This window comes from Hirundo rustica, chromosome 5, assembly GCF_015227805.2.
Source record: "Hirundo rustica isolate bHirRus1 chromosome 5, bHirRus1.pri.v3, whole genome shotgun sequence".
Taxonomy (NCBI): domain Eukaryota; kingdom Metazoa; phylum Chordata; class Aves; order Passeriformes; family Hirundinidae; genus Hirundo; species Hirundo rustica.
The window spans coordinates 37,841,903-37,869,462 of NC_053454.1; the positions used below are offsets into that span (position 1 = coordinate 37,841,903).

Below are 27,560 nucleotides of genomic sequence, written 5' to 3' on the forward strand. Positions count from 1 at the left end.
AGAACTGTGAGAATAGGCTTTTGTTGCTATACATTGCTAGGCCTGAGTACCTCAGGGCTTGGACTTGAGGCTTTGTAAAATTGCCTTTTATCTAAATTCTTTGCAAGTAATTGCATTTTGGGCATTCCACATTGCAGCTGAACACCACAAACCAAGTGCAGCTGCCATGTCAGTACTTCTGTCATGTTTGCAGCTGGATCCTCTGCTGTGCTGGGTTTCTTCACTGGTGCTTCTATAGTGGGCAACTGGCTCAGACCTTCTTTCTGTATTGTTTTGACTTGGGAAGGCTAGCGTAACACAGTCCTTGCTCTTACACCCAAATTCACGCTGCTCTGTGCGGGTAAAGCTCTCGTGCTTTCTGCCAGGGTGTCAGAAGGCTCCTGCCATGACCTGTGAAGTGCGGGGTGTGACAGGCAGTGTTTGGCTGCAGGCAGTGTTGCCTGGCAGCACAGGAGCAGAGTGCTGAGTCTCTCAGCAGATGGAGCAGTGAGTCAGCCGAAGGCGCTGCAAGGGCACTGCAAAGGCTTTGACCTCTGTGTGCAGAGGGGCTAAACAGCGACGTCCATTGCAGCTCTGGAGGAAAGATTGGCCTCTTGCTTATAGGGAAGGGATTGAAGTCCCAGTGGAGGAATGCATGAGGAGCGTTATGGCATGGCCTACGCATGCAAACAATGGTGGATGGATTTTATGCAAATACCCAGAATAAAATTTATAATCTTAGATCTCCATGGAGGTCATAGGATGTTCTCAGGAGGGAAGAACATATGAGGAAACTATGTGTTTGCCATATGATGATGCCTTTTTTTCCTTCTCCATTCTGGGGAAGGGAGTATTTGCAAGGCACATTCAGACCCTGTTCTGCATTGTCTTCTCTGTGCCATGGTGTGACTCTGCCCTTCAAATGTAAGTAAGGTGCTAACAGTAATAGATGAAAATTCAGTCTCAAAAAATTTAAGGTATCTTGCCTGCAGTGTAATGCTGTAATGAATTAAGGTTCTCTTAATTTTATGACACATTTCTCTCAGTCTTGAACTTTAAATTCTAGCTGTGAGTCTGTCACAGTGAGGGTAAGGTGTTAGGGTAAGCTCTGGTTGATAGTTCAGTGTTCCCTGTATTCATTCCCCTTTCTGGTAGCCTTTGGAAGCACATAGCTGGACCATGTAAATAGCTTCTCATCTGCCACCTGCTCCAGCAGCACAAGGAGGATTGCTGTCCTGGAAATACCTTTGAAGCTCAGGTGGGCTTCAGAGCAGCTCAGTACACAGCAGTCGTGGTGTCACTCCCTGTGTCCTCCTCCACTGCCATGGCAGTGTTTGAGCCAGGTGTAGGGGCTTGACTTTCAGCTGATTTTCAAACTGACACCTGGTGCATCACCAGGATCAAATTGCTTGCAGGTATTTAGAAGACCTGGAGCCTCTTGTCTGTGCCACAGCAAAATTTTGGGGTTATATTTTTTCCTCTTTGGGATCTAAATCCTACTTAAACAGAGGGGGTAACACATGGAGGTGTGTTATAAAGCTTAGATTGTTACCTATTAAAGCTTTAGTGCCACTGCATTCCTTGCAGAGTTTATTTTCCTTGTGTTTTCTGCAGATGCTGGGATAGGATGGCTCAATGTATTTCATGGATTTGTTAGGTTATTTAGTCAGGCAATTTGATGAAGTGCAGAAAATAATTGGGATATTTTAATGTAAGTTTGTAACACTGGCAGTTAATAGAACAGGAAGGATTTTCTCTGGCACTGACTAGTACATGTGAATGTTTGCCTGCAGAAATGCTGGACTGTCACACATATACTGGTGCAAAGTAATTTGCAGTTGTGTAAAGCATTGTCTTGGCAAGAAACAGTATTGTTTATTAAAAAATAAAGCGTAGCTATTGTGTGATGTATGGCAAGTAAAATCTTAGTGGGGGCATGCATTTTTTAGGGCTGTCAGCTGACAGTCTCTGAAGCGAAGCTTTTCTAACCAACGGTTAAATTTGTTTAAAGACAGTTAAGTCTAGTAAGAGTCTCTGGGAACGAGGAGAAAGAGGTAAGTTATTAATTTGTTTTCCTTGGGGTTTGACCTATTTGCATCCGTTTGGGAAAAGATTAAACGGACGTTTTGCCTTAGAGAGCCCTCCAGCGGTGGAGGGCATAGTAAACGTGGGAGGGGTTGGATTTGGGATGGGTTTGTAGCGGCGTTACTGCTGGAAATAGAGGTTTGGGGTTGGTTTTGGTTTTCGGTTTATTTCTTTTTAATGCAAAAGGTACATTACTCACATCATTCATGCATCGATATGTATTTTACACATGACTGAAAGCATCTTGCTACACCTCGCATTGCCCCACGTATACATAGAGATACATGGCAATTGAAGAATGGATTTAAATAAAAGTTACATTTTGCTACTGATCTGGGACAAGTGGGAAGGAAAAGCATCACTTGACTTTATAAAGTGCCCTGACACCTGCAATGCTATGTTATTGAAGGATAAAAACAGCGTGAGGTTTTGGATTTTATATTCTTATACCAGTATTAATAAGCAATGTGGTAAGACATATTTTATCTGGCTTAGAAGCTGTGGATTATTTTTATACTTCAACATTTAGTTTCTTGTTTTATCTTTTGGGGCTCATTTTATGAACTACAGTGTTGCAGAAAAAATACTTTTGATGATGTCTGCCTTTAGTTTTGACTTTTCTCTGTCAATTCTAGTTGCTGTAAAATTAGTCAAATTTGAGAAGAGAAACAATTGGTACATAGGAGGGACCACATGTATTAGAAAGTTTTATTTAAATCAAGTATAAAATTTCTTTTGTTTATTGCTACTGTACATCTGGAATCCTATCTGAGTAAAAATAGTAATGGTTTGCTTTTCTGAGACATTCAGCATTGCAGGCTCTGATTTCTGTGGGAGCTGCTAGATCTGAGGTGCTTTTAAAAATCTTGCCAAAGTGTCAGAGGAGGAAAGCAAAGATATCAAATTATCACCATGCCTTTATCTTTCAGGGCAGGACAGTGTTGCACGAGGAAAGTGGCTTCATTGCCAAACAGATCATCTTTCCTTTCAGAACTCTTCCTCCCTGTTCCTGCCTAATCCTCTTCTGACAGGAAAAATACTGTAATAATACAAACACCCTGAGAGCTGTGAGCATACATGTGGGACATTAAAGAAAATGTTTTCTTGTAGGACTGTGACATGAGATTGTGTGTAGTAATGATGACTAAATGCTGTGACTGCACAAGGTTTATATAAAAAATTTCATACCTTTATATTCAAAAGAAAGATGCAGGATGTTTCTTTTGGAGAACTGAGGAGTGGGAGGGAATGCTCTAAGAGTATTTCACAGGTTAGGGAAGAGAGAGCTCTTCAGGTATACTTTCTATGGGATGACTGTATTCCTGGGTCACTGCACCCTTTTGCTGCTCAGAAGGCACAGCCCTAGCCTGGGTCCTGTATGACCTACCTGTGAACCACATACAACTGCAGAACCACTGGTGCTCACCTTTGTCACTTTTACACCCAGTATGAATTCTGACTGAAGGCAAAAACTGTATGAAGCAGGACCGAGGGGGAGCAGCTGCTTTTTTGATACTGCGTCCTTTGGGCAAGGACTTACTGCAGCTATTATTTATGCAGAGTTTTTAAAAAAGTCTTTGCTTTGGTGTGCTCATAATTGAAGGGAAGAAAACATGGTCTTTTGCTGCTCAGATCTTTGAAAAATTCCCGGTAAGATGCTTTGGCAATTTTGACCGAAGTAACCTTACCTATATTGTGTTTAGGAGAGGAGAGCATATTCAACAACCATTTTCTATAGACCAGGCTATTTTAGAAGTGTAGCAACTGAGTTTTCTGAAAGTCATGCTTCACTTAAGAAAATACTGGAATGTGTTTATCTTGTGTCTTTGTCAGAGAGTTTAAATCAAACAAAGAACCTTGGAGAAGTAAGTCTTTTAAGATTTGAAGGGATGGTCTTTAGGGTAAATGTATCCTGTCTTTAAGGAAACTGACACTTGTCTCTTCATGTTGTACTGCAGGTTTTTGTGCTTTGTGTGATGATGGGAATTAGTTCCAAGCCAGGCTGATGATTGATTGAACTGAGTCAACTTTTGTTGAGGTTTCCAAAGCATTGCACAAGAGGTTTGAGGGGGAAAAAGTTTGGGGGCATGTGACAGTTAATCTCATTAGCAGTAAGAATGAAGTTTAAGCATACTGTTCAAAATTTACTCAGTTCTGTGCTGCTCTTTGTTTTAATTAACAATCTCCTGCATAGATTGGGAGCGTAAACTTCTTTCCACTTTAGTCCAATTAAATCATGCTTGGAAGCTGTCAGTGGTAGGGGGAACACCTCCCTACCCCCCTTCTTTTAATTGTTCAGTGAGTCTGTTGAATAATGAAATTTGCCTGACAGGATTTTGCCGTGTTTCGTCTTCTTGATGAATTATTGCAGAGGATAGACGACAGTCCTTTGTCGAAAATGGATTGGAATGACTCATCCATTTCCTCAGAAAGTGACAATGAAGCTCATTCAGCCTTCACACAGACGGAGCACAACATAGTTGCAGCTTACTTAATAACAGCAGGTAGGGGTATCGGCAAATTGTTGCATAACTTTTTAAAATAGAATTTGTTGAATCTGAATGCTCATTTTGTACAGTAAGAGTGATGGTATTTTATTTTGTATTAGGCAGCTGTCTGATGGCTTTTCTCCATGTTTACTGACAAGTTAGCAATCAGCTGCCTGACTGAAATATGCAGAAACATCTGAAGTGTGCAGAATCTAAGTTTTCTGCTCTATATTTGAAGGCAGCGTTGTGTCTCAAAAAATACATTTTGTTGATATGTAATTATAGAAGAGAGCGAGAATTAGTTTCTGCCAGCTTGCAAAAGAGATAAAAATAGGGCATAGCTGTCACATCTTGCATTTTTCTGTGATGTGCTCGAAGCTATCTTGAGATTCCTCCTGGGCCACATGTTTGTAGTAATATATGTGTAGTCTGAGCATGTGAGCGGGTGTCTGTTAGGGGATGTAAGGGGAAGGGTTGGAATGTGACTTAGAGGGAGGGAGCTGGTCATTAATCAGAGAAGAGCAGATTCCAGTTGCAGCTGTATTTTTCACCAATGACACGTGTTAGAAAAGCACGCTGTGAGGCTTCACATCGTGTTTGTTCCCTGTGACTGCAGCGGTCTTTGGCTAAACTTGAATGATTAAAGAATTATTTTTATTCTCCCCTTAAAACTTGCTCCTTGTAAAACCACAACTTCTTCAGTAATGCTTTACTGAAGCATTGAGTGTCATAATTATGAAATATCCACCTAACCAAAACTGAAATCTACTGTGTTTAAAAACAGGCCTTCTATGCCTTTATTATGGGAAATCAAATCAGTTTAGTCTTTATTCATTGACTGTAACAATTTTTTTCCATGTTGTAGTTAGATTTTAAAATATTAATATATTTTACATTTATATGAAATAGTATCACTGATGGTTGCAGTTTATTTAGCATATATGTCTGAAGTGGTGAGTATCAAATTGCTGTTCTGGAAAAATCGGTATTTTTGGATGCAAAGGAAATAACTTATTTAAGGTCTTTGTAGAATTTAATAGAACAGCTACACAGAGCAGCAGGTTTCTTAAGCAATAGAGATAAATAACGGTCAAGTATGGGAAACCTAGATATACCTCTTATATTTTTATTAAAATTGATTAAGTAGTATGTAACAAGGTGATATTTTTGAATAATTTTGACCAGCTGGTGTTCAGGATCAAAACTATCATTGGTGATCATAGGGTATCAATGGAATTAGCCAGAATCAACACAGGTCTTCTTTCTTAATCTTGCATGGAAATTAAATGTCTTGGGGGAAAAAAAGTTGGATTACTTTGTGGTTTTAGGGTTTTTTTTCATTTTTTATTTCTAATTATAGTTGGGGGAGTCTAATAAATCTTTACTTTCTTAATGAGAAATGTTTTTGGATGATGAAGTCCATAAAACATTTGCAAGTATGATTGATTGCTTTGCAAAAGACTTACTGCGGCAAATTTCACATCTGGAAGATTTAAGCCTTATTAATAAGCAGATGTATAAGAATAAGAATGAAGTCTGGGTACATACTTCATCATTATGCCACTCTATAAAAGATTTAAATGTTTCTCTCTTGTTTTCTGAGAAGGAAGTAATTGTTAAGCTTTACACTGGTCAGTGTATTCATTTTTATAATGACAACAGGGATACTCAGGCTGCAGCAAGCTGTGCTGCCTCATGGATGTCTTCTGCTTATAGTGGTGAAATGCTCTGGTAAAATTTTAAAATGATAGCTGGAAAGGTAAATTCCATGTTATACATGTACCTGATATTTTAACTTTGGTGCTACTACCCAATATTGCCAGGTCCCACCCTAAACTCTGTCCCTGAGCACTGTATCTACACATTCCAAGGGATGGCAACTCAACCACTTTCTTGGGCAGCCTGTTCCTGTGCTTGATAACCTTTTCAGTGAAGAAATTTTTCCTAATATCCAAAAATACTCTTCCTTGGTGAAACTTGAGGCCATTTCCTATCACCCTATTGCTTGTTCCCTGGGAAAAGAGACTGACCCCCACCTGGCTTCACCCTCCTTTCAGGTGGTTGTAGAGAACGATAAGGTCACCTTGACTCTCCTTTTCTCCAGGCTGAAAAACCCCAGCTCCCTCAGCTGCTCCTCGTAAGATTTGTTCTCCAACACTTTGACCAGCTTCAATGCTCTTTTAATGGGCACTGCTTTAACTGCTGCCTGGAGAAAATGCATTCATCTGCTTGACCTGTTCCTCAGAAACAGAGACGAGATAATTTCTTGTATTTACATGTTTATTTCTCACTTTGTTCAAGATGGAATGCATCTTCTGTCTTATATTTTGTTCCTCAAAATATTCTTTTTTTGCTCTATTATTAGTTTATTTTAATGATACTAAGATTTTTAATGAATATAGGTTCTACTTTTTCTTCCCTGTTTCTTTGTTGCCTCCCCTCTCCCCCCCTCACTTTTAAGACTGGACTCTGAATTATTAAATTTAAGTGTGTCTAGAAGGATTTTTTCTTCACTGTGAGGTATGAGTTTACAGTCCTGTTCCATGTCTGATTTCATTATTGGTAGCTGTAATATCTCTTAAAACATGCCTCATAAGAAGCCTGTAGTATTAAACTTGTATTTCTCCTTTGTTCCCTCTCTCCCAAGAGAGATGACCTGCTATCTGTCAACAGGAGAGCTGCCAGAACTGGCACTGCAAGTGGTTTTTTTACTGTGGTGTCCATTTCAGATCAGATCCTCAGCTCCTTGTTTATTTAAATTTTAGGAGCACATAGGATCAGTGTCATTCCTGAAATGTGTGAGAACATGAAAATGATAGATGATGGCATCTGTGTGGCCAAAATATGTTGGACCTCCCACTGGAGACCTGCACCTGAGGACAGACATCCTTGGTGGTTTTAAAAGAGAGGTAGCTGAAGGTTAATTATGATTTTGCCTCATTTGATTTTAAAATTACTGAATCTCAGAGGTTGGCAGGGGCCTTCTGCTAGATCAGGTTTTTTCCAACACTATTTTTTTGCTAGTCACCAATCTGCATTCTTCTTTACCGTGGAGGTCAGCACTGTACTTGGTGGCCAGAGTGTTTGAAGTGTAATCCTAGATGCATTTGAATTTCTGCTCTGCTTGTTGTCATTGCATCAAAAGTCTTAGGTTTGGCAAATGCTCCGCTGTTGGCACTTACTGAATCCATGTGAAGGTTGCCTAATTGGAAAAGCTTTTTTCTCCTTTTCAGGTGTCTATCCTCTTTGCAAAATTGCACTTGACTGAAATCTTTTTTGGGACTTATATACGCATTAAGGCTGCATTTTCTTCTGCATGTGTATTACTGGCTGGCATGTACCTTTTGTAAAGTTTTCCTTTTTCTGTTTTTACAGGAGTGATAAGCATTTTCAGTAACATTGTTGTGTTAGGCATCTTTGTTAAATACAAAGAGCTTCGGACAGCAACCAATGCAATTATTATCAACTTGGCTTTTACTGATATTGGTGTTAGTGGCATTGGTTACCCCATGTCTGCTGCCTCAGACCTGCATGGAAGCTGGAAATTTGGATATACTGGATGCCAGGTATTGCAATTCAGTTAGAGATAATGTTTTCAGCACTTAAAAGCAAACTGAGAAATACATAATGACTCTACCTTCTGTTATTTTAAGAGATAAGGCAGAGATGGAGAATTTGACTCTGGACCTGAAGCTGATGTTCTGTGATGTCAGCAATTTATATAGATGGTATTTTGTGTGAATTTCACTTTAGGCTTGTACTTACAATCTGAAAACATTGAAGTGTAGCCTTATATCTATCAACTAGACATTTTAAAATAGCTTTAAGAAGGCTTACAAAATCAAATCCTGAAATGAAGATGATTATAGTGGCACAGGCTTGTTTGATGATTTTGCTAGAAAACTTTGATTGTGGCTACTGTTTTGATGGTGAGCTTGACAGATTTTGGTGAGTTCTGCTTGACAAATGCATGTCCTTTTTGGATGGGACTAATAGAATATCCTAAGTGAAGGCCTCTAAGGCTTTTGGTCTCCATTAAAGATTTAGCCTACTTTTAAGAGCTGTCTATTTTTAAGAGTAGACTGACTGAAAAACGTATACTTCCATAGCAGAGAAATAGTGGCCTTTGCTCACTCTGTATTGTGATTTTAATTTACCCTATTGATAGACTGCTGGGCTTAAGGGCCATGAGTATTAATGTGAAGGAATATACTGAAAATGTGTCATAAAGCAAATGTTTTGGACATTTACATAACATGCTTATCACAATCTGACATCACTTGCCTCAGTAGACAGTACCTTCAAGCTCAAAATTCATTGTTTGGTGGGAAGCCTCACTTTTAACATCTTTGGATCTGAATTGACTTGCAGTATGTTCAGGTAGATGAGAGATCTCACTGACGTGAGAATTAGACCACTTAAAGTACAACTCATGTCAACCTAAACCAAATGGATCCTGTCATCTGAGAAGGCTGAATGCCGAGTTGTTCTGTTGTAACTGCTGGTGCCATGTGCTCTGGCTCAGGGCTCTGTATTACTGGGGTGCCAGTGGTAACACAGCACTCCCAGTCATCCTTCCTGGTCAGGCTTCCCAAGGGATGACGGGGCAGATGCATTTGGAGCATGCCGGGAGTGCAGCATGTGTCACTCTGTGCAAAAGGTCTGACACACATGAAAATGGAGCCTGATGAGGGTAAATCAGTGAGCCATATCTGTGAAATCATCACAAGAGATGAACGATTGATAATTCAGAACCTCACGTTTGCTAAAGCTGTAACTCTTTCTGATGGACCAAATGCTTCTCAAATTTCCTTAACATATATTAAAAACATGAAATAGACCCCTTCAAACTCCAAATCTCAAAATTTACTGATTGAAGGGCAGAGTTTCTTTGATTTTGAGACTGCTGTCTTTAGGAATTCTAATGTGCACACAAGCAGGTGCTTTTGAAATATTTATTTTTTAATGAGCCACCTTCAAATTTCCTGCGTTGAATTAAGACCTTGCTTATGGAAGAGAACTCTGGCTGAATTGTGTTGATTCAATACACAGATTTGTGCCTCTATTTTTGAAAGATTTCTCAGAAGTTTTCTTGCTTGTTTGTTTTAATTTCAGATCTATGCTGCCTTAAATATCTTTTTCGGGATGGCGAGTATTGGTTTGCTGACTGTTGTTGCTGTTGATCGTTACCTGACCATCTGCAGGCCTGACATAGGTACTGACTTAGGGTCAAAACTCAGTCAGTGCTGGGAGGAATAAAATCCTGATTAGATTGTATTATTTTCTCATGAATGACTCTATAGTCACAGCAGCTGGGCAGAACTTGAACCTACAGTACCTGGTTAAGTAAGTTACCTAGTTGGCATACTGCTCGTTAAAGTGAAAAATTCATTATTAGGCTGTTGCTCTGTTTATAAATTGTGATTTTATGGCCATTTTCAGTCTTTAGAGGGCCACATCTGTACAGAGAAGCACAACACACTGTTGTTTTCTCTCTCCTCTGTTGCAGCTGTGTTGTAACAGTTAATTCCTCCCCTGCAATCTTCCAAGGATGTACTTGAACGCAGAGCTGCATAATAAGCTTTTGGCGTGGGGTTGGGGTCAGGTATTGCCTGTATGCTGAGTTGGAGTGGGTGATGGTGTTCAAGTGGCTTTAAAGGCTGCAAGGACTGAGATGTCAGTCAGCAGAATGAAACAGGTATGCTAGTTTGGGAGTGTGAGCCTTGGAAAGAGTCTTTAGTAACTTGTTTTGTGCTTGCCATATGTGCTGGGAAGCCACTTGTCACTCCAGCTTGACACTGGAGAGAAGCAGCCGGTGAGAACAGTCTGTGACTGTCTGTGCTTGGCTGCAGGAAGAAGAATGACCACCCGTAGCTATACTGCTCTCATCCTTGCTGCTTGGATAAATGCAGTCTTCTGGTCTTCCATGCCAATCGCAGGCTGGGCCAGCTACGCTCCGGATCCCACTGGAGCAACGTGCACAGTAAATTGGAGGAAAAATGATGCGTAAGATTCCCCCTCACACTTTCTTTTATTTTTGCTGGCTCACTGAAGTCTAAGATTGTTTAATTCACCACTGTAGGAGCATAACTTCTTTCTGAAGAATGGAGCAAAATTTTTAACAATAATTTACGACAATAGAAAATAACGTAGAGCAAGTCTAGGAAAAAACCCCATAGGAGTTGAGATATGCTTGAAAACTTCAGTACTTGTAGTTAATAATAATAATAGTAATAAATTAGCTAAAGAAAATTTTCCTTATTATTTTAGAGATTGTCACTAAACATCATAATCACATCAAAATACCAAATTCTTTGGTAACTTTTCCTGGATGGCTATTTGTAAGTTTCTCTGTTTTGTTTTTCTGTCTTATCAGGTCCTTTATTTCCTACACAATGAGTGTAATTGCTGTTAATTTTGTTGTGCCCTTAACAGTCATGTTTTACTGTTATTACAATGTTTCCCGGACAATGAAACAATATGCCAGCAGTAACTGCCTGGAGAGCATTAACATAGATTGGTCTGACCAAGTAGACGTGACAAAGGTAAATGAGTGAATTTTTTTGTTTTAATCATGTTCTTTGTACTAAAGTCCTATTGGCAAAGGAATAGTGCAGCTGTTTTAAGCATTTTGGTTTCCTACGTTTCCCTTTTTCTTTTATACCAAATATTAGCTGAATCTGAGCCTTGGTAAAAACTCTTAGCTTGACTTATCACATTAGATTCTTTATTTTTGGTCTAATACCCTTTCCAGATGAATAGCCACTTTGAAGGCTGGGAACATTGTGAATTTTCCTTGCCTCTCTCCTCTATCATTACCTAGAAATGTACCTCCAAGGTGCCCTAGGAGAACATTTACTCTGCGTCTTCAGAGTCCTTAGGCTTCCTGCTTGGTTCACAGATATGTCTGAAATGGACTGGTCAACTCTCATTTGAACTCGTGGCTTAGGAATGAGAGCGCATTTCCAGCTCCCAAGCTGTGTAATTCCAATCCCTTGTTCTTTTCAGTCTCTTGAGCTTATCTCTTATGTAAGCAGTAGCAAATGTGAGTTATGGCATGAAATGATATATCCTGCCTGGAAGGTTGACATTCTTTTAATGTATAAAAGTCCTTGAGAAATCTTGAAGTTCACCAGCTCCTTTGATTTTGTGTAAAGATGTGATTTATGTTTGGGCATGATGAAAAAGTGGGGGAGAATTGGACAGAAGAGTATGTACCTATATTTTTAAATTACTTATCAGTGCAAACAGCATTCCTTGGAAAATTTTATCATTGCTAAGTTCTGAAGAATAGTATTTTTACCTAAAAAGAGTAATTTGAGTGTTTTACTTTTGTGAAGAACTTTCAGAATACTTGAAATTGAGGACTCCATTAAAAATTTAGACTCATGTTTGTGAAGAAAATGCATTTTTCCTATTTTGCAGTTGAAGACACAAAAAGAGAAAAAAAAAATAATGCTTTGGAGTTAAGCAATATCCTTCATTAGAAGTGGACTACTATCTGCTTTTTGCAAATTAGCATCCTCTAAGCTTTCTATGCACCAAACTTCTAAATGAAAGGGTTCTTTCTTACATTTTGGTATTGTGTTTGCGTTTAAATAGGAATCTTCTGTGAAAGTCACTGCTTGCGTATCGATTGTGCTCTAGAGCAGCTCATACAAAATAGCTGTTTACTTCTTGTTTCTCATTTTGTTCATCTCTGAAAGACTAACTATTGGCGTAGTTGAGCAGCACAAGGGAATCCTGTGTGTACACAGCCCAGTAGTTTTGGTTGGTTTTCTAGTAGCTTGTTTTGTCCTTTTGGGTAATTTGAAATTTCCATTCCAGTTTCCTCTGCTGATTCATAACCCTGACAAGAGCCAGAAAAGTCTATCTCAGTTGATAACCTCTCCTACCTTCTACTACCCCCAGTTTGTCTCTGGCCACTTCTGGCTGTGGCAGGGCGTGTCCTGGGGTGTGAGCTCCAAGCTGCCCAGGCAGGCAAAGAAGACGTGACAGCTCAGATACCTCCTCTGTATCATGTGTTCATACCTGAACATGTCTGTAATACTTCATTAAACCAAGCAGACTCTTCGGGGTTCCTCAACTATATGTCCTAGAACATTTACTTTCTTTTATTTAATTGTACCATAATTAAGCTTTATGAAACATTTGTATTAACGGCCTAGTTAAATATTTGTTAAGACAAGTTTTTGTCTCTGTTCATATTTATTGTTTGTAATAGCATCCCAGAGTGACTTGTTATGGGGGTAATAATTCATGTGTGAAGTCCTCTCTGGTAATTGAAACTCCTGATGGGGAGAATTAACCTAACGAGTAATGGTGATTTTGAAGGAATAGTGTATGTAATGAAATGACAGCATGCCAAACACATGGCAGTGAGGTGTGCTATTAAATCCCCAAAGTGGGATTTCAGCGTAAACTGTCAGAATGTGTCAGGTATGCTTATTTATACATTATTTCATTCAGAGTAGCTCTGTTTTCACCTAGGTGCATGTACTTTTGTTATGAGATTTTGTTGTGAAGTCTTCACCTTGAGGTAATACTGGTTATGTATCTATTCCTTTCATTTTACAGATGTCTGTTGTGATGATTATAATGTTCTTGGTGGCATGGTCTCCATATTCTATTGTGTGTTTGTGGTCTTCCTTTGGAGACCCAAAGAAAATTTCTCCTGCTATGGCCATCATAGCTCCTCTGTTCGCAAAATCTTCCACATTCTATAATCCCTGCATTTATGTCATTGCAAACAAAAAGTAAGTGTTCTGAAATTAGTACCAGTCTGTTCCATTATTTTAGCATATCACCTGAGTAAAGAAGGATCACCTGTAAAATATGGCAAGCTGATTAGTGAAGAGCGAAGGGTATGTCACTTTTAATTTACTATAGATGGCCTTTTGGACAGGAAAGCCTAAAATAAATTGTTGTGATCAAGATCAGAACATCCCGAATTGATACATAGTTTTGAGAACATATTAACATAGCTTTTGAAAGTCCCATTTGTGTTTTCTGAAGGAGATTCAGTATGGAATTTGGGTTGCATCAGTAGTAGACTGGTTTTAATGACTGTAGCCAAAGTGTGTGCATCTTAGTGACATGTAACTTGTGTAGATCTTCTTGTTTGATTTGGGATGTGTCATATTCTGATGGATTAGGATGGATTGACCCTTTTCATTAGAGTAAATAGGCTAAGCCTATTCTGATTTGAGCAAGCATAACAAATGTTCTAATCAAGCCAGTGCCTTTGACTGAGGACTGTGTTTTGCAAAGAGACATTTTTCCTGTCTCTGCTACCAACCTTCAAGCAGAGCCTGTGATCTCTGCCTAGATGAACATACCTGATCCTGCTGGAGTCAATGGAAAAACTGTGGGGTTTTTTCCCATTCTGTAAGTTCATCTTTGTTGTGGCTGTGCGCTCTCCTGGGAAAAACAAAAAGCTGCTGTGATCCCTATTTAAGAAATGAAATTAGCTTTGCACTCTTGTACCTGGAAGTGAAAAAGACCCAGGTCCTTCTGAATTCCAAATACATGTTTTTTTATTAAGTACATTCTACTAAAATTGAAAAGTATTGTAATAGTTAAGACCATTTTACTGAATTTTTCCCTTCTATTTGGTTCTCCAGCTAATGACCTTCCTGTTTTCCCTTTCTTGCCCTTCGCAGGTTTCGGAGGGCAATCCTGGCAATGGTGCGATGTCAGACAAGACAAGAGATAACCATAAACAATGCTTTGCCCATGAGTGTATCTCACAGTGCATTGACATCGCAGAACTCCAGTCTGCCTGCATAAGTTACATGGAAAGGACTGAAATCTGGGTTCAAGTTAATTAATCTTTCGGACAATTCCTTTTTGAATAATAATCTTTCCCAGCAAGCCGTTTTGTGTTAGTCACAGTAATCTTTTTAGAGAAGTTAAGGAGACAAAACCTGCCAAGACTTTAGTTTTTTGAGAATGAGGTTTATTGGTCCAGTATGTCTGACCCAAACAAAAAAGGGTAGCAAAGTGGCCACTGAGACTCTTACAGTTAGACAAGGTGGCAGAGGGGCCAGGAAAGACAGAAGTGCGAAGTTCTTAGGTTCGGTAACCCCAGATTTTTCATATGTATTAATTCCTTTCATAAAGTACGTTCCACCAGCTTCCCTTGGAAGTTTTCCAGATTTCAAATATTCTGGATACTCCCCATGCCTGTATATGTCCATACCAAGTGTCCGTGTTGATATGCTTTGCAAAGTTCTGTTTCTGTGAATATGTTAGGGTGTCAAAATATCTACACTGACCTTATAGAATCTTTTATTAAGTTTTAGGATTTTGAAGGAATTTCAACATGTTTAAAGTATTTTTAAAAATTTGACTGGCAGAACCAAATTAATTTGTAGTAAAGACAGCTATTGTTCTGTAAGTAGCATGTTTCTAGTGCTGCGACTGCACAGCAAATCCTGAAAATGTGACAAAATGTACCCTAAAGCTTCACACTTGGGAGACACATAAAACTGAGTAAATGTTTATGGTAATTTCTCATCACTTCTAAGTCAATCTTATGTTCATATAGGTCTGATGCTTAATTTTCAAGAAATACTTTTGTCAGTATGAGCAATGGATTTATTCAGGGTGAAAAAGATGACTGTATAGATTTAGCTTCAATTATTCTCTGTGTGCGCATATACAGTTTGGCTTTGCAGTGTAAAATTTTTTTAAAGTATAAGTGCATTTTTGGCAAAACCCTGTTTTTATGGGATTTTTTAAAAGCTCTGGAATCTAGGCTTCCTATTAATTTGCCATTTTCAGTATTAAAGAACATGCCATGCAATATCCTCATGGTGTACTAGATTTCCTTCAGGAACCTTGGAACACCTTTATAGACAGTATAATATATGCACTGCCGCTTTGGAGAAGAAAAGAGATACTTTATTACACACTAACTTCACAATCTACATATTAAAACAACCTTGGAACATGGTTGGATGTGATTTGAAGCAGAGTGTGTTCTGACAGAGTCAAGAACAAGCTGGTTTAACTGATGCCGTTCAGGATACACTTGAAGGTTAAGCAACTGCAGATCTCGGCTAATCTGTTGTAATCTGCTGTTACTAAATGGATGGCAACATTCACATTTGTAGCACACTGCAGATGAGTGCCTGGGAATAAAGCTTTTCACATTTCTTCATGTCAGTTTTTCTGGGAGGAAGCCATGTATCTGCTTATTTGCTTCTACCTCCTAATGAGTTTTTTTGAAGAAGTTCATGGCTTTTGTCCTTCACAATGCACTTGCGTTTACCATGGCCGAAGTGATGGCACTGGAACAAGGTATATATTTTATCATTTGTTGTATAGGGCAATTTATAAGGAAAAGGGTTGAAGAAATTGGAGATAACATTTTCAGACATTGCTATTATTTCTAGCATAGTCACAATGAAGGCATATTTTACATTAGCGTTCTATGGCTAAGAGCATTCCTGAACAGGAGCAGATGGTGATTATGGCTTTGTACTTAGCAAATAGCTACTCTAAATCTTCATTTTTCGCAGGGGCCAATTTCTTTCTGCTCCATGACATTCCTACTATTGCAATTTCCTTTCTATCTCTACAAACTAGTTAACTAGTGTAAGGTGATTCCGGTTTAAATAAATACAGCAGGTTCTTGCTTTTTTAAATCTGTAGTAAATCATGTAATTTTTGATAGCAAGGAGGTTAATTTGTAATGTGGTAACCTAGTATTGTGTCAATTTTAGGAGATACTCTGTCACTGCTATTTATTGTCACAGTCTATCTAGTACAAAGCTGCATGAGGAAAAAGTAAAATAGAGCAATAGTCTAGAGAAAAGGGGGAGAAAATTAAGAATAGACTTATTGAAGGCAGGGAATCTTCAAACTAGTATGTGCAAACAATATACCTCAAAGAAATTGTTTCCTGAAATCAAGTAACTGAAAATGCTGAGAAATCCCATGTCACTGAAATCCTTGTGAGCAGAAAGTTCATCTCTATAAAACAAGTAATTTGTACATAGACATCATAAAGAAGGCTAGAAAGCTCTTATTTACTGAATTTTCTTTAGTATATTTTCAATTTTCAGTCTATTCTAAAAGGTAAGTCTAGAAAATACTTTGAATCTTCATAATACAGAAAAATTGGTGATTAAGAATATTAATTTTGAATTTTAATAATTTTAATAAGGGGGCATGCAGTTCCCACTTGAGATACATGCATGTATTGTTCCTTGTACTTGGCTTCTGTCTTTCAACTCTCTAGAGTGAGGGGTGGATAGAGGGTGGTGCTTGCATACTTCAGAATAAAGCAAATCTAGGTTTCATGTGAAAGGATCAGTTCTGATTTGTATTCTTTTAGTCTTTGGAGACTCCATGTTTGTGGAATTTGTTCAACTTTTAAATGCAGAGGACTGTTCTTGATTTCAGTGTTCTTTATTCTGGTGGTAGTGTTGCAGAAAGTTACAGCATTTGCATTTAAATCTGAAATTCGAATTTCTGATAAATAAATGCAAATATGTCTCTCTCCCCCTCCTTTTTTTTTTTTATTTTTTTCCTCCCCTGCTGCTAGGTCTGTACTCTGTAATGACCCTGACATGTATGAGATCCCTGTGAATGTTCCTGTGGATACTGTAAAACTTCGTATAGAGAAAACTGTCATACGAAAGATTCCAACTGAAGCCTTTTACTACCTGGTAGATCTCAAATACCTGTGGGTCACTTACAACTGTGTAGCCAACATTGATATCAGCAGCTTCTATAACTTGAAACAACTGCATGAGCTGAGGCTGGATGGTAATCTACTTTCAACTTTCCCTTGGGAGTCCCTGGCAGAGATGCCCAACTTACGGACTCTTGATCTTCACAACAACAAAGTGACCAGCATTCCCGCTGATGCTGGCCGCTACCTGAGAAACCTTACCTACCTGGATCTATCCAGCAACAAGCTGACCACCTTGCCATCAGACCTCATGGACATTTGGCCGCCCTTCTCAGGAGCTGTGGTGTCCAAGAACACAGACATTCTGGTGACGCAGAGAGTAATCTTGGGTATGTTGAACAGCCTGTCTCATTCCTTACTAAAATATACCTGAACACTAAATTGCAAGTAAAAGCTGTGAGAATCCAATTTGCAGGAATACAGGCCACTCAGTAGCTATATAAATACAGGACTTATATTGTGCTTCTGGTGACATTTTCCTCATCTTTGGATGTGTTTGTGACTGTAAGCATGTCCATTTGCAACTGCTTTTTTCCAGAGGCTCCCAAGCTGAGCATGCAGCTAGAGCTGATGCCCATATAAAGCCCGTCCTGTGACACCATGCTGCAGATATGTTGGTGGCTCAAAACAGGGCAACTCTGGTCTCCTGGTATGTCTGCTGCCCTTGCATTACTCTAAATCTGACTGATTAGCCTGAAGTTATTTGCAATTTATATATTGAATATGAGAGAGAATAGGAATCTAATCCTTTTATGTCCATGGTACTTTTTATAGTGTTTAAGGTAAGTATTTAAGAATAATTTGGTCAGACTGATTTTTTTCATAATTTGATCCTCTTCTCTAATATGTAAATTACATCAGTTCTGTTTGTGGCATTGGGCTTTATCTGACACTTTATCTCCACATCCTAGTCTTGCCAGGGTAACCCCTTTCTCTTCTTTCAATCTCAGGCTGGAACAGTTCTATCAATACTGTTCCTTTACATCTTTTACATCACTGTTTACATATAAGTGCATATTTCAATGTGTTTGTAGTGCAGCAGGTGGAAGAGAAGAAAAACAGCTGGCTGTCTCTACTGCAGTAATTCTGTAAGCACTGGTAAAAACCTATCCTGCATTGTCTGCCCAGTATTTCCAATTTCTTGATCAAAACCCTCAGTATTCAATGTCTATTTGTTCAGCTGCTTTGTTTCACAGCAAAAACTGCAGCTTGGAACTCTCATTCAGATTATATTTTATGTAAGTAACTTAATGGATGCAAGTAGGCTGCATGACTTCATAAGCATGATAACTGTAGGCTTGCATCATTAGAGGATTTTTGTTTATTCAGGGCCAAAAAAAAAAAAAGAGTAAAAGTTGTGAAAGTCCATCTCACACTGAAGATTACAGCAGGCTCTAAAGTGCTAGATCTAATCTTCATGATCTCATGTGGGAGTCCCAGAGGTTGATTGGTTTCCTTGTCTTATATAGCCCTCACCACTTCAGACAAAACAAAAGGAACTAAGAATAAAAAATAACCACCAACAGAAAAAACAAAACAAAAACTAAAGCCAAAAACAAACAAACAAACAAAACCCCCCAAAAAACAAAACAAAGAAGAACACCAAAAAAATCTTCACTCACACACTCTTCTCTCCCCTTAACTCTGGGAATCTTGTGCAGGCACTTTTCCAGCCTCCTGTAGTCCTGGCAAACCCTCTGGTGCCAGCATCGAGTTCTTTGAAGGCTTGGGATGTGACCTTTGGACCACTTTCTGCTGTGAACCACAACTGGATTTTAACACAGGTCTCCAGAGAGGAACACACTGGTTTAAACAGAACCTTGCTTCTCTTTTCCTGTTAGGTGCTAAGGGAGCCTCTGTGCAGCCATTATAGATTTGCAAAATTCCAGGTAGTACCTTCCTTGTGTTATATTGAGCAAATTTCCCTTGGGTAAGGTATGAATGAATTATCTGATTTTTTTTTTTTTTTTTTTTCCATTGACGTCACAGTTTTCTGATGAGTATATCCCAATGCAGACAGACAGTGCTTGCTGCATAAGAAACTCTATAGTGAACAAGAAAACATCCCCTTTCTCTGGAGATTAGAAAGTGCAATGCTCTTTATGTCATGGGTTATTTTGACAAGTTTATTTAGACTCCACTGGGTATTAGTGCTTCCTTTCTAATGGCCCTCCTTTCTCTACTGGGCTTGCTGGAGCCTGAGAAAGAAGTGCATCCCATAGATATTCTCCTCCTCCTCTGAGCTACAGAAAGGGATCACAGGGATATGTTGTCAGCAAGGACCCAGCCTACTGGGCTACAGATCCCAAGGACCTGAGCCATTCTGGCAAAGTCAGAGCTGTTCTTAAAGCCTCTGGCCAGACCACCCCAGAGCCTTCCATGGTAACCTCCTCCAGTGCTTATCTCTCAGGGCAGTGAGAAAGTTTCTCCTAATATCTAACCTCAATCTCCCTTACTGCAAACTAAGCTGATTACCTCTTGTCCTACAAGGCATGGGCATACAGAAAAACTAATCACCATCTCTTATAGTAATCTTTCATAGGTTTTCCTTCCCTGTTTGCCATCCTAAATAACCACACCATTTCTTTCACCAGCTTCTAATATGATGTGAAGGGTTTTGTGGGTATTTTTGTTTATTCGTGTTCTGTTTGAATTGGAGGTTTTTTTGGTTGGTTGGTTTGGTTTTGCTGGGTTTTTTCCATTTGTTTGAGTTTCGTTTGGCATTTTTATTTTGCTGTGTGTGGTATTTTTATTTTCTTTTAAATTTCTGCCATAGCTCCTGTTTCGCTTTGGACACCTTTAGGTTTAAAAAAATGTTTCTCTTAAAATGCGATACCTACAGTTGCATGCTTTGATGCTCAAGAGTGTCCCATGTGCTCCAGCCACTCCCTGCGGGAGCATTCAGCCTGACCTGTGTACCTACATGGAGTGGTCACTGCAGCCAGAACCCTGCTGGAAGCTGGCACCCAGAGTAAATAAATGCTGGTTTTGTCTAGTCAGGAAAACAGCAGTCAGATTCTAATTAGAGTAATTATGGCTTGAGTGGTCTTCTCTCCTGGTTCTGGCAAACCAAAATTGTCACGTGTATGTAATGAACAAGATCAAAACCAGCAAGGCCCCAAATTCATATGTTTGTGCAAAGGTATTTTTTAACACCAGGAAGCAATTTTATTTTTGGTGTCTTGACTGAGCATCTAGACAGTTGTTCATATGAGAAAGTTCAGGTTCCCCATGTTTACTTCAAGGACTCTTGCAGGAGCCAAAGGCTACTTTTTCTGGAGGACTGGCATGTTATCATCTTCTTATTCCAGGTCATCATCTCTGTACTAAGAGACTTGGGTTTTTTAACTACATCCCACTGTATGATGTTCCTCTGTGTGTGCACTGTGCTAAATGAAAAAGGGTTAGGGAATGATTCCTGGCCCTTTGGCCAAGTGGCTCACTCTAGCTCCCATCCACACTGTTTAGGGTCAGCTCTCTTTAAAGCTGACTATCTGTTTCACACTTTGTAAGTTTTAGCCCTTGGTTATCTGTGGGCCCTACAGGATGCTACAATGACTCTCAAATGTAATTCTGGGAATGAGGGTGTTCTTTCTTCAGTCTAATCTGCCTGAAATTATGTGAGAATTGCATTAGAAATCATTCATCTGTGCTTTTGGAATATGAAAATCAGGGGTATGTTTTATGCCTGAAGGGCTGACAGACATGCAGAACGGTTTGGAGGTACAAAACCTGCTGCAGTTGCTTTGGAGGAGACAACAGGATGGAGAGCCATCCTGGGTGTGGTCTCATTCTCATTGCTTTCAGGGAGCAAGCCCTGGAGTGCCGACTGTCCCTGGACCCATGTCTGGCTTTATCTTGGAAAGTTCTCTTTGGAGCAGTTCAAAACAAAGCTGTGGAGTGAGCTGAAAATTAAACAGTGCTAATGACTGGGGGACCAGTGTGTGAATTCATCTGTCTCTCTTGGTTATCTCTGGAGCCATAGCCTGATACTTTGGTCCAAATCACAGCTAAATTTCAGCATTGGCTACTGTACAGGCATTTGCATTTCTGGCAGGAATGATGGCAGTAGCATTTTCCATATGGTGGACTCTAGTGGGTCACTGAGAGGAACAGATGAGTCCAGTGTTTGCCAGAGTGGCAGTTATTTGAGATCTTGGCTCTGTTGCATGCAGAGGTGCCAGAAACTTGCAATACTGCAGGTCCATGAGGCTCCCACCTGTTATGCTGAGTCACGGGATAGGTATTACTTTTCCTGCAAGTGCTCTCTTAGCAATTGCCATGTGGTGAAAATGCTGTGACACGGTGTTGAATAGGGAATTTACTGTTTAGAACCATGGATCAAAATGTGTAGGTTCAGTTGGAAAGAGCCTGGACTAGGCTGGCCCAAGCTGTGGTGAATATTTCTATCAGCCCAAATCTTGAATATTTTACATCCTGCTGTTTTGCAGCGAGTGAAAATCAGTGTGTTGCACAAGTTGTGGTCTGAGTCTGGTTACTGATTTACAAAGGAAATTTTGCTCATAGCTAAAGTCCGTATTTACACAGCCCGGAGAAACCCTGCTTACTGAGGAGACTACAAAAATGTTCATGCACAGACACACATATGCATAAGTTTGTCATTGTGGGTGGAAGCATACATACAAATGTGTGAGAGTAAATATAAAATATGCTAAATCTAGAATAAAGGGGTTTAGAGCAATTTATAATTAATAATATGAAAATAACACTGCATTGGCATATCACAATGCATAAATATTTATCAATGTTTGTTTTGCCTTGGCTTGTATTTCTTTTTCAGATCAACAAACTGTCTTGATATTTCTACAAAAAAATCCAGGGTTTATAAAGACATTCTCTTTCCTCAGATGCATGTGCCATCAGAGATTTATCATTATTTTCATTTTTGCTTCTTAAGAAATTATTTCTCCCTAATATTTTCCATTTTCTTATTTTCCCCCTTTCCTTTATTTTTACCTTTTCTTTATTCTTTCACTTGTTTGTTCTCACCTCTAACACCTTGTCAGCACAAGCTGTTTAAGTTCAAAATGCCCCTTGTAGTTTGGAAGCTAGGTTTACATTCACATTTCTGTTCTCTTCAACACTAACTGAAGTATAATGAAATTTGGTGTTTTATCTTTCTTCCAACTCAATAGTGCTTTCATCTTTCCATGATGGGAATTCACATAACTTGGTATTTATGATGGCTAGAAATAATGTGAATACTGTCAAATGTTGGCAAGACACAGATAAACTGAGGGGCTGTGCTGTGGGGGCAAGGAAGGAACTCATGTAGCTGTATCTATTATATATATTTTTGTAAGTCGTGCTTCTTTAAGCAGTTTCATCGGGAAGCATGATGGATGGAGAAGATGAGATGGCTGACTGACATAACTTTTCCTTTGCCCTGCACTCATATGGTCAAACCTGTCTCCCAGGCTGGACTAAATAATCATCCAATCTAAGGAGTGTCCATTGTTGCTTCATCATTCCTTTTATTTTGTCAATTTCTGATACCTATTATGGTGACTTTGGCTTTTCTTCAGGACACTGGGAGAACAAAAAAGCTGTGTAGGTAGCTGTGTATACATTAGGAAAAGTTTCTTCACTGAAAGGGAGCTCAGAGAAGTGGTGGAGTCACCATTCCTGGAGGTATTTAAAAGACATGTAAATGTGGCGCTCAGGGTCATGGTTTAGTGCTGGACTTGGCAGTTCTGGGTTTGCAGCTGGGCTTGATGGCCTTAAAGCTCTTTTCTAATGTAACCATTCTTTGGTTCTACTTCAAAGACTTTTGAGTGCTTCAAGTAGGTTAAAAACAATAATAAACCCCTTCCTTTCCTGCAGTAAATTTCTTAGCATAGTGAGGAAAATTGCAAGAAATGAGAAGAAAAAGAAAATTACAGGAGTATTGTCTCTGACTACGGTGAGTCCCTAACTGAAAAGATAAGCACAAATAGTTACCCACATGTGATTGATTGAGCAGAGTTTTTATAAGCATAAGCTGTTGATGTGCCTAGATGTAGAAAACACTTGGATAGTTTTTTCTCCTTATGAATGTATGTGTGAAGTTCACAGGCAAAACTTTTATGTTTTGGAGATTTTTTTGAGGAAAAGCAGTTGCTGATACACTTTCCTTTGACTTTTCCTTCTCTGGTCCTGCAAACAATAAGTAGTGAATAGATGTAAAATCTCTTCTGTCTGGAAAGAGTGAAATTGGATTGTGATGTCAAAGTCACGGAATCTCTTCAGGTCAAGTCTTGTTTTAAAGAGGAGGGATTAATTGGGGTTTACTGCAGTTTTAACCAATCACTACCATTGCTCTTAAAATAACCTAATCTTGGTCTGGTGATAAAAGGAAGAAGTACTTAATTATTCATATATTCTTTCATCTGCAGTTTTTTTCCCAGAACAACCCATCATTTTTCCAATACCTGTTTGGATAATTTGTAACAATACACTCTGAAAAATATTTGCAGGTGTCTAGGGCTCTTTTTTTATTTCAGTACTGGTTTGACTTAGATGACTTATTTATTGTACTGATCAGTAAATTCAGTATTGCATACCATCCTTTATTTCAGACCATAATTTTTGTTTATTAGTAGTACTTGGAGAAAATGAGAAAGGCATATTCAAAAGTATAAGTAGAATAAGAAAATCCTTGAACTCCTGAGTTATATGCTGTATTGTATTTTACCTGGTAAAGCCACAGTTGCTCTATGAAAGTCAACATAGTGAAGTAATCAGTACCAGCTGAGGATTTAGACCGATATTCCTCAGAAATGGCTATTCTCTTCCAGCATCATACATTCACAAAGAGGGAAAGCTAATTAATAGACTGGAACCAAGAAGCAAATGTTGTCAGCTCTGACACAAGAGAGATAGGGTTCTTGTGTGCTATCATAAAAATATTGTAGTCATTATGGTGTTTTGTGGCCCTTCCTATTTTCTACTCTTCTGCCATCTTTCTTGAATGTGTTTCAGAGGCTGTAATGAAGCCAGCTCCTAACAATACTGGTGTAGTTCAGAGCCAGATAAAAATTTTGTTGGCCTTTTTCTCTTTAGGCTTATCCCTTTTTCTCAAGGGCAGAGATGTTGGTGTAAGCTCTAAACCCTTAAATCTTCGTGTTCTCCTCAAGTATTGAAAAAAGAGTCAGAGAGGATCAAGCTGTAAGAGTCCAAAGAAGGACTAAAAGTAGAGGAGAGTGACACAAAAGAGTAGCCTGAGAAGCTGTCTTTGCAGGAGGCACAGGCAGGTGAAAATGTATCATCAGTCTTAAGACATCTCTTTGAAGTGGTTTTAAATGTGGTAGATAAATAGCAAAGTTAAACACATCACTATGCTCCTGTAAACTTCTGTGAAGCTTAATAAACATTCATACTGTTCTCCCTAACCTCTGAAAATATTCCTCCACCAATCAGCGGAATAAAAAATACAAGTTGGAAGAGAAAATATTAACTCAGAATAATTCCAGGGTTGTTCTTGATTGTATTTGGTGGTAGTCATGTGTCATATTGTAATCATAATATCCATATATTGACTGACAACTTGTTTTTTCTTTCCCTGCTTCCCTCCTTGCCTCAGGTTTTCAGGACAACCCATGGTTTTGTGACTGTCGCATTTCAAAGCTAATTGAATTTTCCAAAATTGTGGACACCTCTGTTGTACTTCTTGATCCGTTGATTTCATGTAGTGGACCTGAGAGCCTGGCAGGAATCTTCTTCCAGAGAGCTGAGTTAGAGCAGTGTCTTAAACCATCCGTGATGACTTCAGCAACTAAAATCACCTCCCCACTGGGCAGCAATGTCCTGCTACGCTGTGACGCCACGGGGTACCCAACACCACAGCTCACTTGGAATAGGTCAGACAATAATCCAGTGAACTACACAGGTACAACTGCTCTTTTATAGGAAATGGGAGAACCGAAAATTATTGGGTTTCTTGTGCTTTGAGATCTTTGCAATGAGTAACAATGGGCCGTGTATTGTGTCAAGATGGCAATCGTATCTGTGCAGCAGCTATTAGGAAATTCTCTGTCTACTTCTCGGTCTTAACAGGTCCAGCAGACTGTTTTGATTCTGGGTGTGGTCTGTTACAAAAACAATGTGTGTAGAGGGGAGAAATGGATGAAGTGGGACAAGGATAAAGGAAAATGGAGTTGGGGTTAGTTGGACCCTAACTCAGAAGCTAGAAAGTACATAGGTGAATTCTTTTCTCTAACCTCTGATTGAAAATATTCATGTTAAAATAGCCAGTGAGGCCATAACTGAATGACTTAAAACTCAGCATTGTAAACACAAAATTTTCCAAATTCATGTTTTCTGTGTGGAAATGATGCAAGACTATAATTGTGTGACATCATTCTTGCTGCTATGACAGATACTTATGTAGTAACTTAAACGTAAAAAATGCTACTTGGTAATGCCAAGTACTTAGCAGTTACCTCAGGTCTGATGAAGGTAAGAGAACTGAAATGTCTTAGGACAAAGGTAACTTCCAGGAGCGTTTTAAATAGTTAGCACAGGAAATATTTAAGAGTCAATAGGAGTTTTAGGACATTTGGTTTCACTTTGTGGTTTTGTTTTTCTTAGTGAAACTGCAAAGTATATTCTCATTCTCCTGACATTTATTTTGGGTTTTTTGCTGTGGTGGTTTTTTGACTTCTTGTGGTTTAATTTTTAAAATTTTTGTACATGTGGTTCCTTCTGGCAGAAAGGGAAGGAGCAGTCTAATAATGTTTACTTCCTCTTTACTTTCCATTCATAATGTTTTACTCTTTGCATTTTCCCATAGTAATTCAAGAAACTCCTGGAGAGGGTGTCAGATGGTCCATAATAAGCTTGACAGGAATTTCATACAAGGATGCAGGAGAATACAGATGTAAAGCCAAGAACTTGGCAGGAATGTCAGAAGCTGCTGTGACTGTCACAGTGGTTGGTGTAGTTACTACAACTGTGTTACCACAGAAGTATGCAAGGAAGCCAGAGGCTGAGAGGCAGAATACAACTCAGGAGGAATCCAAGCAGGAACCTGGGAGGACAACCACACCTCTTCCCACCACACCAACCACCACAGCTCTGGTTAGCACTGAAAGATCGACCATCATTACATTTACTGAGAAAAAACAGTCCAGGCTCATGTTAGATGGAAAGAAAGTTTCAAAGGCAGTGACAAATGGAAACAAAAAGCAGACTGGAGATTCAAGCAAGAAAGGTGAGTCTGCTTCATTGAATACAGCAGGTATGGCTGAGCAAAATGTCACTGTGAAGAACCTAAGAGTGATCAGTGAATCTGATGAACGAGTGACTTTAACTTGGAAAACTGTCAATGCCACAGGCAATTCTGCTGTGACTGTGTTATACTCCAAGTATGGTGAGAAAGATATGTTGCCTCTCAGCACTGATTCTAGCAAAAACAAAGTCACAATAGATGGTTTGCAACCTAGTACTCAATATATGGCATGTGTCTCACCCAAAGGCGTGCCACCTACAAAAGAGCAGTGTGTTGTTTTTTCCACTGATGGGTTAAATGATGAAAGCAGCTCCGAGTTCTCTATTGTGGTCGTGGCCAGCAGTGCAGCATGCGTGGTTGTTTTACCTTTGATATTTTTCTTACTCTACAAAGTTTTAAAACTTCATTTGAAACCAAAATCTGCAAAGGAAGCTGAACTTGCAAAAGAGACTTATGTGCAATTTGAAACACTGTCGCTGAAGCCTCGAACACTGAGTGCAGGAGACCAGCTCTGGGCACGAAGGTACACAGATGAGTCAGAAAGACTTCTCCTTTGCTCTAGGTCAAGCATGGATTCTCAAATGACCTTCAAAAGTGAGGGCTCCAGGTCTGAATATCTGTGCTGAACATGGGTGTGGGTGGAGATGAAGTAAATAATAGGTAAAATTAATTCAAAATGGTGATGCTGCATATGGAAGCAGGTTGATGCTAGATGGTGGTCAGAATACATTACCTGCTGTAATAGATGGATGGTGGTGGGTAGGAGGGAGAATAGAAGAAAAATACTGCCTGTTTATTTTCTCCTTTTTTATATTTGTGACTTTGGACGTGAAGGAATGGTGTTCTTCCAAAGAAAAATACAGCATGAAATGGTTCCATGGTTAAAGATACTTTATGGTTTTACTGAAACATTCTGTTTTCTCTCATTTTACCACATGATCTGCTAGTGACATGTATCAAACATGAATCATAATCTTCTTGGAAGCAATGTACTTCAACATAGTAGGAAAACAGTTTTAACTACTTTTATTGTGATCCAAATTTTATTTGAATATACAAGTTTTCTTCTGACATC

General features: G+C 39.1%; 2 protein-coding genes across 19 annotated transcripts; both read left to right on the forward strand.

Annotated features, from left to right (window-relative positions):
• The first annotated feature begins 11 nt into the window (after positions 1–11).
• Positions 12–15,362, forward strand: RRH (retinal pigment epithelium-derived rhodopsin homolog). 18 transcript variants are annotated; one of them, XM_040064920.2, is made up of 10 exons: positions 16–1,505; positions 1,594–1,690; positions 1,991–2,033; positions 4,397–4,568; positions 7,929–8,119; positions 9,669–9,768; positions 10,406–10,559; positions 10,930–11,098; positions 13,131–13,309; positions 14,216–15,362. In XM_040064920.2, the coding sequence occupies exons 4-10, from the start codon at positions 4,463–4,465 to the stop codon at positions 14,340–14,342; spliced, it is 1,026 nt and encodes a 341-aa protein (XP_039920854.1). In that variant the 5' UTR covers positions 16–1,505; positions 1,594–1,690; positions 1,991–2,033; positions 4,397–4,462; the 3' UTR covers positions 14,343–15,362. The 18 variants fall into 18 exon arrangements, with proteins under 18 accessions (XP_039920848.1, XP_039920857.1, XP_039920847.1 ...); XM_040064917.2 differs by lacking the exon at positions 1,594–1,690 and adding an exon at positions 4,023–4,125; XM_040064922.2 differs by lacking the exon at positions 1,594–1,690 and adding an exon at positions 4,023–4,125 and having other exon boundaries at positions 1,486–1,505; positions 1,995–2,033.
• Positions 15,363–15,488: 126 nt separating this feature from the next.
• On the forward strand, positions 15,489–27,206 carry LRIT3 (leucine rich repeat, Ig-like and transmembrane domains 3). The gene is made up of 4 exons (XM_058420770.1): positions 15,489–15,857; positions 17,107–17,585; positions 24,839–25,144; positions 26,048–27,206. The coding sequence occupies exons 1-4, from the start codon at positions 15,742–15,744 to the stop codon at positions 27,109–27,111; spliced, it is 1,965 nt and encodes a 654-aa protein (XP_058276753.1). The 5' UTR covers positions 15,489–15,741; the 3' UTR covers positions 27,112–27,206.
• Positions 27,207–27,560: the final 354 nt, after the last annotated feature.

What these genes read in the sequence shown, in the direction of transcription:
- RRH (XM_040064912.2), top strand. An exon ending in CTGGGAACGAGGAGAAAGAG is followed by an intron (nt 2,034 to 4,396) that starts GTAAGTTATTAA and finishes TTTGCCTGACAG; the next exon opens with GATTTTGCCGTGTTTCGTCT. An exon ending in AATTGGAGGAAAAATGATGC is followed by an intron (nt 10,560 to 10,929) that starts GTAAGATTCCCC and finishes CTGTCTTATCAG; the next exon opens with GTCCTTTATTTCCTACACAA.
- LRIT3 (XM_058420770.1), top strand. Translation starts at nt 15,742, where the DNA reads ATGTATCTGCTTATTTGCTTCTACCTCCTAATGAGTTTTTTTGAAGAA. An exon ending in AGTGATGGCACTGGAACAAG is followed by an intron (nt 15,858 to 17,106) that starts GTATATATTTTA and finishes CCCTGCTGCTAG; the next exon opens with GTCTGTACTCTGTAATGACC. An exon ending in TAATCCAGTGAACTACACAG is followed by an intron (nt 25,145 to 26,047) that starts GTACAACTGCTC and finishes ATTTTCCCATAG; the next exon opens with TAATTCAAGAAACTCCTGGA.